Source organism: Myotis lucifugus, unplaced genomic scaffold, assembly GCF_000147115.1.
Source record: "Myotis lucifugus unplaced genomic scaffold, Myoluc2.0 scaffold_1, whole genome shotgun sequence".
NCBI lineage: Eukaryota > Metazoa > Chordata > Mammalia > Chiroptera > Vespertilionidae > Myotis > Myotis lucifugus.
The window spans coordinates 13906816-13920903 of NW_005871049.1; the positions used below are offsets into that span (position 1 = coordinate 13906816).

At 36.4% G+C, this 14088-nt stretch overlaps 1 protein-coding gene across 1 annotated transcript in view; it reads right to left on the bottom strand.

Annotated features, from left to right (window-relative positions):
* INPP4B (inositol polyphosphate-4-phosphatase type II B) overlaps positions 1-14088 on the bottom strand; it is a 496781-nt gene that overhangs the window by 131287 nt on the left and 351406 nt on the right. Inside the window, exon 13 of the mRNA XM_023754658.1 lies at positions 4966-5113. Within this exon, the coding sequence (XP_023610426.1) occupies positions 4966-5113 (148 nt within the window). The remainder of the gene's footprint in view (positions 1-4965; positions 5114-14088) is intronic.

Sequence of the window (14088 nt, forward strand, 5' to 3'; positions counted from 1 at the left end):
TACTTTGCAAGCAGAACCTCCCCTCTTCCCTTCCAAACACACAAGTACAGTTTTTCAAGCCTGTCTCCAGAAAGCTCCTTCGGGAAATCTTCATTTTATAACATTTTCAATCAGATTGTGTGACTCTGTAACCTGAGCCACAGATTCCATGCAAGTTAGGCCATTGGCAGAAAAGTCATGAGTGGACTGTTGCATTATCACAGGCTGGAAAGCATGGGATTAGAGTAGATGAAATGAAAATGTAAAAAAATAAATGGGTTTGCGAGAAAGTGGGGGTGGGGGTGGGAGGGGGGTTGAGGCAAGTAAAATGATTTTAGGGATCTGAACAGACAAGGGTTAAAAGAGGCTGAGAAAAGAACTTCAGAGTAAAGCTCTGTCCAGACTGGAGGTTCCACCCAACCAAGAAAAATGTGGCAAAGTCCTTTTGCAAGGCAATGTCCCAGTCTCACATTCTTAATTTAATTTATTATATTATGCCACATCATGTTAATTTTATATTATAATATTTATTTTTCTATTATATTCACTTATATTCATTATAAGTATAATTTTTAAATTACTTTTTCAGTTGGATGGCATATAGCTGCAAGTAGATTTTCAAGAAAGTTTTGTGGGTGACATTCTCTGAGCTCCTGCGTATATAAGTATGCCATTTCCGTTGCCTTCATTCATAAAAAATTCATAACCTGACCCTATATAATAAAGTGGGGTCACAGCCTTTTTCTCTCAAATATCAGTGGATGATATTCCACGGGCTTCCACAGAGAAGTGTAAGATTATCCTGATTTTAGAGTGTAAAAGAGAAAAAAACAAAACTGCATAAATTTTCATTGTTTTGTTTTGTTTTTCAAGCTTTTGCACTAATTGTTCTTCCCAAAGAACACTTAAAATTATTTGGTAGTTGACTGCTTTGTGCCCTGAATATCTAACACCTTTCTCACCATGTAAACTTTTTTTTTCACCTTTGTTTGCATTCGAGAGGAGCTTATCATGTTTGTCTTCCACATTACTGAGATGATTTCTCAGTGTCAAATCTTCTCTGCGGGCTCTGTGGATTTAATTTGGCTGCTGCAATTTAAAATTCCATCATTCCCTACATTATCCTTTCCTTCTCAGCATGCTCCCTAAAGGATGATGGTTCTTTTCTTATGGCTTTCTCATCCTGTTTCATAACAACCACACCTTCTCATACTCTACTGAGATGACTAGTCAATTTTCCCACATTTTTTTGTATTTCCTTTTTGAGTGCAGCATGATTTTTTTCTCCTTTTCTTTATAAAAATCACAAGATTCATTATTAAAATTTTAAACACATTCTAATAATGGGAGATTTACACAGCAAAAAGGTTGGAGAAACCAAAATGTATATGGAATAGGCTGGTCTTCACAGTGCCTAGCGAATCTTCAGAATCTATCAGGTTTTTATAGTTTTAGTTTCATAGGATTGAAATGGGATTTTCTTTTCTGAGCAACCGCCAGTGTACACTGACAGTCCCTAATTCTGCCCCTTGAAAGGGAACTTTATAATTTGGAAGCATTGTTCCTTTGTCTCCACCAAAACTGCTCATTATCCCCTTCTATGTGTTTGCAATTTTTGTTTTTGCTACAAATGCATAGCAAGAAAGAGATACAGAGAAAGGCAAGAGAACAGCATGGGTAGACGACACTTGTGGTATGCTAAAAAGTAATACTTATAGAGGCTATGCATACACAAATTCCATGACTTAGTGGCTGCTTTCTCCTTATTTTCTACTCCTCATCTCCCCCTGGGATTTACTGTCAGTGACTGGACAGACAGAGAGGTATGAATGGGGGTAGGGTGCAGGAAGGAGTTAGAGAGAGCACTGGGGAGGCCTCAGAACTACTAGAAGGTCCGCTGCTCAGCCTTTATGGGGTTTCCAAACTGATGACAAAAGACAGATTGGGGCAGCAGTAGGGGTCCGGCTCTTAGCTTTCTTTCTCACTAGCTTGCTGTATTTTTAGGTGAAATGGTACTAGTGGTCCATCAATTATGTTATATATAGTATTATGTTAATCATAGATTCCAGTGTTTTGTGAAAGCTCATCATTTTCCATTCTGTGTCTTTATAGATATCTTAGTGGGAATTTAGGACTGGCTAAGGTAGGTGCAGTATTAAGTCCATTTTATAGGGTAAGGCTTGGCCCTGACTTCTTTGACTCTGCTTTACCTGAGAGTCTTGTTACAGATGAGTAGTTCCTGTGTGGTTCTCAGCTGAAATAAAGGTGCTGGGTTCTGCCTGACACCTCTAACTCAGCTTGTCTATGGTGAGTCCTTCCTCATTCTATAACCCCTGTGAGGAACAATTATTCTCTCCATCCCTTCTCTATCAAATGTGACCTTTACATGACTCTGGTTGGAGTGGCTCTTAGTGTCTGATAGTCTGATTCTTTTATGACTTCAAAGATCCAAACTCATGCTTCTTTAACATGTAATCTTGATTATTCTTCCTGGGATTTGCATTGCCCACCAACTACTCTTAGTACTATCTCTAGGAGGATAAGGATTGATTCATGTGGCTTATATTAATTCATTCTTACAGCTGGTTCCTATAAGTAGTTTGCTTAACTTTCTGTACATCTCACAGATACTCTTGGCCTCAGTCAATAGCTCTTGCCAGGTTTCTGTGGTTGATTATCTTCACTTGGCTACTCTCAAATATCACCTTCTTGTCTCTCTTTCTATCGTTATTTCCCTAGAACCATGAAGTTTTCTTATAATCCAGGTTCCTGTATGACTTTCCCTAAAATTCAGGTTCTGTTTTCTTTTTCTTTTCTACTCACTTGGATACTCACTTGGATACATAGTATTTGTGCAGCCATTCCTACCTACCCTAGTAAATACAATTACGTACCACTTAACAACAGGGATGCATGCATTCTGAGAAATGTGTCAGTAGGTGATTTGGTCATTGTGTGAAAATTATAGAGTGCACTTGCACAAACATATATGGAATAGTTGCTACACACCTAAGTTATGTGATCTAGCCCATTGCTCCTAGGCTACAAACCTGTATAGCATGTTATTGTTCAAAACAACACAAGGTTAAATCAAGCACAAGAGAATATGATGCAACCAAGAAACACAGTAAAGAAGAGATGTATGAGGTTGCTTTAAAGGTTGCTTTCAGCATAACGTGGCATGTTGTTTTATAGCATTTTAAAAAATAAGTAGAAAGAGTGGACTCTAAAGCAAAAGTCTACATATATAAAAGCCCAATATGCAAAGTGTCCCCTCGGGAGTTCGACAGACTGGGAGTTCGATCACTTGCTATGACATGCACTGACCACCAGGGGTGTAACGAAGGGAGGCCCTGACTGGCAGCCAGCAGCCACTAGGGACCCTATCAGTGCAGGAATTTCATGCACTGGGCCTCTACTAAAAAGTATAATATAGTAAATACATAAATCAGTAGCCTAATCATTTATTATATCATCAAGTCTTATGGACTGTAGTGCTGTACTTTCCTAGGACTGCCAACAGAGTGTATTTGTTTACATCAGTGTCATCACAAACACATGAGTAATGCCTTGTGCTGGGTACAATGTTCTGACTGCTGTGACATCATTAAGCGGGCAATAAGAATTTTTCAGCTCCATTATAATCTTACTAGAGGCCCGATGCATGAAGATTCGTGCAAGAATGGGCCTTCCTACCCCTGGCTGCCGGCACCGCCTTCACTCCGGCCGGAACTGCCTTTCTGCCTTCCCACACTGCCCAGAGGCCCAGAGCGGCTGGGGCAGTGTGGAAAGCCTGTATCATTGCCATGGCGACAATGCAAGTGTCCCGCCTGGCCCCTGGCTGCTTGGCGCCTGCATAACCCATCTTTGTTGGGTTAATTTGCATACTCATTCCTGATTGGCTGGTGGGCATCATGAAGGTACGGTCGATTTGCATCTTTCTCTTTTATTAGTGTAGATGGGACCACAGTTGTATATGCAGTCCATCATTGACTGAAATGTTATGAGGCTCATGATGATACTGTCAATACTGCCAGGTTTAACCAGTCTTGTTCATGGTGTGCTCACTGGTTTATGTCAATATGCATCCCTAGAAACTGTAAAGTCTACCAATACTCTTAAGTAACTTGATGTACTAATGTGCACATAAGGCAGAAATGCAAATTTTGAACATTTCACACCCTGCTGTGTATTACAGCAATTAAAAAAATGTTAACTATTAAAAATATTTGCTAATTTTCTGAGATTTGGGGCCTTAGCAGTGTTTAGTATAATATAGTATTCAGCATTTTTAAAGTCACTAGAGGCATATAAGGCAGGAAACAAATTGATTAGTCACGGCTCAGAGAAATTCTCATCAACTACCCACTCTCACATCCTTTTGTTTCATTATAGCAATGGATTTAATTTTGTTGTACAACAATACTGTCTATTCACATAGCATATTTTATCAGTCATCTTGAGTTTTTAGACCAACAAATATCAGAGAGTCTTGTTACAGATGAGTAGTTCAAAGAAAATCAAGGAGGAATTTTTTACAGAACTGTAACCAAAAACAGATGAGGTGAAGACACAGGGATTATTAGCAAGGTCAAAGCTCAGGTTATTGGCTGGACTTCAAGCTATTTAATAGAAATATAATGCACACCACAAAGGAGAGTCACATATGTTATTAAACATTTTCTAGTAGTCATATTCAAAAAATAATTTACAGCAAGTGAAAAATAATATTTTTATTTAATCCTTATTATGAAATCAGTTTTTTGTTTGTGTACTAAAAACTCAAAATCTGCTGTGTATTTTACATTTACATAAGATCTCACTTGGACTAGTTACACTTTAAGGGATTAAGAGCCACACAGGGCTAATGGCCGCCACACTGAACAGGTCTAGAATTTCATGTTATCATCATACTTTGAGAAAAAATATTTTATAGAAAAAAAAGAATTATTAATGCAAAAGATAATCATAATTATTTTCTCTTACCTACACAAATCTTCTTTTATGTGAAGAGAGATCAATTCCTTAGGAACATGAAAAGAAAGTATGCTCTCTGACATCTGCTCCCGGATTCGCATCCACTTATTGTCAGATGTGGGAAATCTATATAATTTACACACCGGGTTCTTTAACACTGAGTAGAAGAAAGAAACAAAAGCTTGAGGGTTAAATTATAAAGATATGCACACTAGATGAAAATGAATTAACAAAATCATTACTCAAAGTATTTTCTAATTATTTATTCAATCAAATTTGTTTTTAAATAAATAATAATCCATTAGTGTTTTTGAATTTCTAAGAATTTTGTTCTTCCATCTTATTTTTTTCAGTAGCTTCTTGAACATATAGTCTTTTAAAAAAAACATATTTTATTGATTTTTTTACAGAGAGGAAAGGTAGAGAGTTAGAAGCATCAATGAGAGAGAAACATGTATCAGCTGCCTCCTGCACACCCACTCCTGGGGATGTGCTTGCAACCAAACCAAGGTACATGCCCTTGACCGGAATTGAACCTTCAGTCCTCAGGCCGACGCTCTAACCACTGAGCAAAACTGGTCAGGGCGAACATATAGTCTTTATCAAATTAAAAAACAACACATCAAATGCTAATTCATAAATATGACTACTGTGGTACTCCAATTTATCACTTATTAATTTCTTTTTCTTCTAAAGATTTCCTTAATACGTATGTATTTATAGATACAGATGAAAATACATGTATTTATACATAATAAACACTTTGAAAAAATATATTTCTGAATTTCTTCTGATCACTCTTAGTCAACTTTACCTATTTACATAGTAGATGACAACTGGTAAGTTTTTTCCAGAGGTTTTAAATGACCCCACTCCTAAAATCTGCTGATTTCTTAAATGTCAGAAAATTTATTCCATGGTTTACCATCTATTAAAATTCAAATATCATACACAGTTTAGTGCCAATGAGTTAATAACACACTTTCCTGGAACTACATTTTATCAGGAGCAAGACAGGGAGACTATGAACAAACTGTATATTCAGAGTAGTGGGCAGTGATTAGGGGAGAAGTGACAAGATCATGCCATCAAGGGCTCTAAAGATTTAAAGAAAATGTATAGGGCCAGATACGAAGATAATACTTGATTCTATTTGTGCGTGAGGCCAGCTCTCCTCCCATATTCCTGAACCATGTATTTCAGGGTAGAATTTTATTTCTCTCCCCTCTGGCAACCACCACAGTTATTTCTTGTCTTTTTTAATAATAGTCATGCTAATAAGTGTGAGGTGATATCTTTTTGTGATTTTGATTTACATGTACCTGATGTTTAGTGATAATTAGAATGTTTCCATGCACCTGTTGGCCATCTGCATGATTTATTTATAAAAATGTCTTCAGATCATCTACCCACTTTTTAATTGGAATGTTTGTTTCTTTTGCTATTGATTTGCATGAGTTCTTTATATATTTTGGATATTAGCCCTTACCAGATATATTTTCTTTTATCTGAAATATTAAAACTTACAGCAAGTCACTGAAAAAAACTATGATATTTCATTCATTTTTAATGTGACAATGTTTCAAAGATATAAGAATTTTACTACAACATCTATTGTCATATCTCTAGAGTTGGAGAAGAAAAAAATGTATTGAATTCAATATAGTGTCAGTTGGGTTAAACCACTCCCGGGATCTCATGAATTCTAATACAGCTAATATGATCAGGAATATAAATGTATACTTTTATAGTAAGACAAAAACTCAATCTCCAAATGTCCAATTTTTTCCTTACTAACCTAAGTAAATATTCAGCTATTTGGTTTATCTATACTCAGTATATGTGCAGCTTTTTAACCTCCTTTTTTGTTAAGAGTATACAGAATCACTGCATCCTGCAAACCATGATTAAAATCCTTGCATTTTCTTGCCTTTTATAAAATACGAATTACAATTAGAAAATTTATATTTTATATTAATGCACAAATGAAACATTCTTAATTTCCTGTCATCACAAAGCTAGTCCTTCAACTTTTGATTTTATTGTTTTTGTTTTAATGCTCTTCATTGCATTCTAAATATAAACCTTTGTTGACATGACTTCAGCAGAAATCAAGGGCAGTTTGATTAAAGAACTCCATTGCTGTCCTCTGACCATCTGGTGCATGACATGCAAGGATTCTATGGGAACCTGCTGTTTATAAGGGAAACACATGGGGAAAATAATTTAAAATATCAGACAACTTGATCATCCAGAAAAAAATCCTAATACTGTCTCCTGTCTAACTCTTATGGTATGATTCTGAACTTTTGAAACTCAGAGGTCTCCAAATACTAGTACTAAATTTTATATATTATCAGGATCTCAATGTAAACATAGTATGATATTTTTTAAAGCCAATTTCATCCATCAGGATTCCTTATCAAACATCTACTATGTATAAAGCAAGAACACATCTACTCTGTATCCTGAAATAGCATAAAATGGTGCATGACTTAAAAAAAATAATAATAATGGCCTGACTTTTAACTTCCATGCAAATTTGTTTCACTGGTTATAAAAATGACCAGATAAGATGTTCTCAACTCAAATTTCTTATTGGGTGGATAGTGAGGAGATTTTGACATCCTTACATAAAAGAAAGGCATGGTATTCATGCATCAAATATTGAACAATGGGCCATAAATGATGAATGTTTTTGTCATTTTTTTAAATGCTTCTCCCCTATCGCAGAGATAAAATTCCGACAGTTCTGCACATACACTCTGGCTGTGTAAATGAGTCTGTCATGTTCAGCTCTGGCTTTCCACAGATGCCACGACTTATCTCCAGATCACCACCAAACGAGTATTACATGAAATGTTAAAAGGTCTTATTAAAGAAGAAGAAGAAAAAAGATAAAAATATGAATAATTAAATGGCAATAAAGTACATATTTATTGACAACTGAATCTAAAAAACAAAATAAACAAACAAGCAGAACAGAAATAGATTCATAGATACAGAGAACATTTTGACAGTTACCAGATGGGAGTGGACTTGGGGGAATGGATGAAAAAGATGAAGGGATTAAGAGGTGCAAATTGGTTGTTACAGAATAGTCTTGGGTATGTAGAGTACAGCATAGAGAATATAATCAATAATATTCCTATAATTATGTATGGTGTCAGATGGGTATGAGATTTATCTGGAAGATCACTTAGAAAGTTATAGAATGTCTAATCACCAGGGTGTACACCTGAAACTAATATAATATGTCAACTGTAATTGAAAAAAAAATTATTTTTAAAAAAGATGCATTTCTGACCATACAATAAGCTCAACCCAGCAATATCTATCTAACATCTATTATAAGTTTTTTTAAAGGCAGCCCTGTGTGTATTCTCCTCATGTTTTAAACTGCTTTTCCCAAAACAATTACTAAAAATGTCATGTGACATATTCTACCAAGAGAAGAGTGGTGGAGACATTCTGGACCATATCTTGGTCTTGTGATGACTTAATAAGGGTCAAGTTCTAAGCTGGTCCAGATAGTGATACATTCCCCTTCAGGCCTACCCTGTAAGGTGAACAAACATAGGGACAGAAAGTAAATGGCAGATTTTCCCCACAAATTGAAGCACAACTCAATTTCTGTATTGTCTCTTCCAGACACTATAACAGGGCCTATTTACATGGGATTCAGAAATTGTGAAAGCCCAGTTGCTCTAATTCTGAATTATCAAAGTAAAGATCTCAAGAAAATGGTCATGCTACCATCTCAAGAAAATGGTCATGCTACCACATTGACAACATACACAAAAGGAAAAAAAGGTAATCCAGAGAGCTATTGTGGGTGTGATTTTCTCTTTTTTGTGTCTCTCTTAGAGCTGTCAGTGGATTGGACAAAAAAATTTTGGAAATCTGGATTCCGGGTCAAGGGGATCATCAAAAAGCTTCATTCCATCAGGTTGTCTTTAACATATTTCTCCAGAGAAAGCTCATCTGTGATTATCTTCACATAATTTTTTGCTTTTGGGAGGTGGTTGGAGTCACATATTTAAATGGAATCTGACTTTATTGGCTTTAAGCCTTACAAAATCATTATTTTAATGTACTACAGATTCTTGTAGAGAATCTATTCATTCTGTAGCTCTTAATTATGCAGTTGTTTAATAGTTCAATTATTCAGCTGAATGTACATGCATTGCCTATTCTCCAAATGCTACATTATACTTACTACAGACAAGTCTGAATAATCCAATTAGACACTGACACTCCGCATTTGTACTTGAACATATCTTAGATTTATATACATCTTAAATGTCGGTTGTGTCTTTTTAAGAGTGGGTGAGAATTGAAAAACCTAACAGAAATCACTAAAACACTATCCTAAGCATGGCTAATAGAAAAGAAAAGGTAAAAAAAGAACTTGACAGGAGCTCTGAAAATACATCAAAGAAACATTTCTTTAAGAATACTAAAGATGAGGAAGGAGGCTTCGGGGGCTGGGTGAGATGGGTGAAGGGATTAAGCAAAAACAAACAATCTGGCTTCTTGACTCAGTGGTCCCAACCTATGAACCATTTCAATTCCAGGTCAGGGCACATGCCCAGGTTGTGGACTCAATGCCAAGTGTGGGGTGTGCAGGAGGCAGCTGATCAATGATTCTCTCTCATCATTGATGTTTCTCTCCCTTTCCCTTTCTCTATGAAATCAATAAAAATATATTTAAAAACAAACAAAAAATCTCATAGACACAGACAAGAGTATGGTAATTATCAGAGGAAAAGTGGGGAGTGTAAAGATGTAGAAGAAGGGGAAGGGGGCATAAAATGGTGATGGAAGGAGACTTGACTTTGGGTGGTGAACACACAATACAATACATAGATGAGGTATTATAGAATTGTATACCTGAATATAATTTTATTAAGCAGTGTTACTCCAATAAATTCAATAAATTAAAAAATAAAGATGAAATTGTTAAAAAAAAAAAGGTACTCGAAAACAAAATTTTAGTTACTATTCTCTAGGTTTGTCATAAAATCTAAACTGTTATTGTAAGTTGTTGTGTTTAAAACACACACACACACACACACACACACACACACGCACGCACGCACACACACACACACAGAGTAGAAATAGGATATAAATAAGCTGAGTTGGACAAAATGTTAGTCTAGCAAAACCCATAAACTCTTGACACTCCATCTTCAATTCAAGGCCAAGAATAAGAAAAACTATAACAAATATCAGAATAAAACATGAAAATAATAGTTGTGGAGCTTAGTCTCCAACTGGAGATCACAGGTGAGTTTAGTGTGCAGAATTTAGATGTTAGATTTTTGGTGGTCAAGAAAATAATTTGTCTCACTCCTTCTAGTTTGATTTGTTCTGTTTAATTCTAGTTCAGGCATTAAATCAGGGACAAAACTAGAGCAGGTAGAAGTTGGCTCATATTTTATGCTGGGCAACCTGGAACAACCTGTAGTATACCGAACTCACATTGGTTCTTGCCAATTTGCCTCTGTTTAAGGCATTCCCTGCAACTCAAAGAAGCATCCCTCTTTCATGGTCACCTTCCTATATACTCAGCTCAGCTAACATCTCCCCCAGGGAGCCTCCCTTGGCTTCTATCCCCTGCCTCCCACAGGGGACTCTCCTTTGTACTCGCCATCCCCATCTCTGTCCTTTTTCTTACCAGTTGTGCTCCAATTATCTGTTTACAATTTTGTGTCCCCCATTAGAATGTGAACTTTGTAAAGGCCAGGCCTGTGCTATTTTCCTCGTACAGTAAATGCAAACATTTCACAGAAATGAGCTTAAACCTTGCAACTCAGATGTTTCCCAGCATTGCTGTCCCCAAAGAGAACAGTGAGAGTACCAACTGTGCATTAAGAGGGGAAAATGCAAGAGGGAAGGACATAAGTAAAACCTCACTTCAAGGGAGAGCACAGGCATCACAATGAAGAAAGGAAAACCTCCTGGCCGGCATGGCTCAGTGGTTGAGCGTCGACCTATGAACCAGGAGGTCATGGTTTGATTTCCAGTTAGGGCACATGCCTGGGTTGCGGACTCGATCTTCAGTGTGAGGCCTGCAGGAGGCAACTGATCAGTTTTTGTTCTCATCATTGATATTTCTATCTCTCTCTCCCTCTCCATTCTCTGAAATGAATAGAGTATTTAAAAAAGGAAAAACCATAGTTAAAAGAAAGGCCTCCTCACATTTTAGCCACAAAAACTTTTTGAATACATCATCTTCTTGCCTTTATTTTTCTTCTAGTTTATCTAAAGTGGGCAATGGATGAAACAATGTACTTAGAAACATAGTGGAAGCATTTAAAGGTGTCTAAGATATCACTCCATTGATTATTAATTAGATGGTGAAATTCACTCTTCCATTGAAGCTACTTAACATCCTAAATATATTAGCACATAGTAATGAATATATATGGGAATTCCAAAAGAGCAAAGTTAATGGACTCCATCGCATTTGTTAAAACAGCAAAGGGCAAAGAAATCTGTTGAGTAAGCATATAGGATCAAGGGCCAATGTTATATGCCAAAATGACTCCAAATTTTACATATTAGATAGTTATAAATACAAAGGCAAAATCTATTTAAACTAATATGGATGAAATACAAGAGGTATTTTTGTTAATACAAAATGATATCATCTAAAATTTGACAAGGTAGTAAATTTAGTGCCCAATGAATGAAAAGAAAAAAAGAAGAAAACTGGGAATTTGTTTTTTCCTGGAATTCATCAGGGTGCAAATAAGTATAGAAGGAAATTTCTAACAATCTCTTAAAATATTCTGAGTCATGCATTGCTTTTGATGGGGGTATAGTGAGGAGAATGTGACCCCAGTATTTAGCTCAGTTGTGTGATATTGTGAAAGGCAATTAAAATCTGTGCTGTGATATGAGGCAGAAAACATTTCATAAATGAGACTTTGGTAGTGATCTGTAAGAAAAGCAATAAACTATTTTATTTGAAACCTAAATAATTACATTTGAACATGTTTCTCATGGAGGGAATAACAGTGCAGCTTTTTATTACCTGAAGAAAATATTCAGAGATATGCTTGTTATCAGGCATTCAACACGCATTTATTGAGTTCCTATTGTATTCTGGCCCTCAAGATACAGAAATAAGTGATGTTCCTTCTTCTTAATAGTTAATAATCTAGCATCTGCTGCAAAGCAGCAGCAGTAGATGGCTTAACATTATTATGGGGGAAAAGATTATCAAAGATACGGTGGCCTATTTTGAGAAAAAGGTGTTATTCATCTGTGAAGCAAGAAGCAAAAATACCACAAAATTCTCCAAATCGGGAGCATGGCATGGATTTAGTCCCCTCACCTTTGCTCAGATCACAGCTTACACAGTCTTGAAAATCATCCCTGTCAGACACGCCCTTTGAGAATGTGAAGGACAGTATCCACGTTGATACTCAGCATGAAAGTGGTCTTTAGAGAATGGAAACGATAATTTCATGATTCAAGAAGTAGAGAATTCAACCGAGGAAGATGCTGTATCAGATATAATGCTTGCTGACAGGGGGAAACGCACTCAAAATGTGAAGGTATCAGGAAACTTTGGGATGGGGGCCATTAGCTCCCCAGATCTGACATAGTAACATAAGGGTCCACGGAAATACTTTTACAGGGAAAATTGGGAAAATTGAATACAGAGAGAATTGTCATCCCGACAACAATGTAAAAAGATATAGCTGTCTGTGGTAAGGCTTATTAACTATAAATAACTCCTGAGAAAGACAACTGTCAATGACAAAGAAGTGATATATGCCTCCATGTGCGACTGATTACAATGAATACCTGTATGAGATATTTATCAAAAGAAGAAAGTCATAGCAAAAATGAAACTAAGCCGTATCTGTTCCAAACATTTGTGAGCCAAAAAGGAAGTCACAGCCTGTCCAAATTGATCTGGTCGTTTTTTAAAAAACGGATGTGCAGAGAGTCTGACCTTCCTGCCGGGGTCACACTGATGGTTGGCCAATCCAGGCTTTGTCACCAACTCTCACAGCCTGTCCACGGCTCTCACACTGTAACCACCGGAGCCCGCTGGTTCCTGTTTTTGCTGGAGACAAGGTGTCTCCGTGGATGTGATTTAACGGGACAGATGAGAGACCTAACTGTTTTGTGCTTCTCTATGTTCAAAATTAACTTCCCCTATGTCCCCATCCCAGCAACAAATAGATTTAAGTGTTCTTACTACCACTTTGCTTAAGGGAATGAGCCAATCATTAAAGAGGTAAAACTAGTGTTTTAACAACTTTATGAGTTCTATAATTAGAAAGTCAAACTAAATAAGAGCTTTACATTTCTAATACTTATTGTCTTGCAGTGTGTCTTGTTTCAGAGAATATAAAACCCAGCAGCTAAAAGAAATTTGGTTTCCCATGTAGTTAAGGTACAGCTATATCTTTCTTATGGAATTGTCAATTCCACCCACTCCTCCTCCTCATCTTTTCTCTCCTTCTGCCCTCAATTCCCCAGACTCCCAACGTACACATTCAACTTGCAAGACAAAACAGGGCACGAAAGAAGTGAGACCTCAGGGGGAAGAGTTTTTTCTTTTTAGTCTTACAATAGATAAGTGAATTTCCTGAATTATAAATGAAGCCTCTGGAGATATAAATAGAATAGGGAAGAGCTGCTGAGAGATATGACATTCTCTTCTTCTCACTCAATAAGTGCTTCGTAACTCACTGGAGGCTGGCAAGTTCCACACAATACATGAAGGCACAGGCTGAGAAGGATGTCAATAGCTCCCTTTGCCTACAGATTTTTAAAAATGCCAGATGGGAATATAATGGATTCATTCCAAAGTTGCCGAGTGTAGATAGATAAATAAATAGAACAAAAGACAAAGGCACACACAGGCCAAATTCATACATATTCTATACCTGCACAATGCATTTTTATATTCTGAACAGAAACATTTTATGGTTGTACTTAGTTGTTTTTTTCATACTTTTAAAAATCTAGTACACAGTGAATTCAATGGTTGATGTATCATAAAATTGTACACTTGCAGCCTATATAACTTTATTAACGGATCTATCCTAATAAATTTAATTTTAAAAAATTTTAAAAATAAGTGAGATCATGTGATATTTG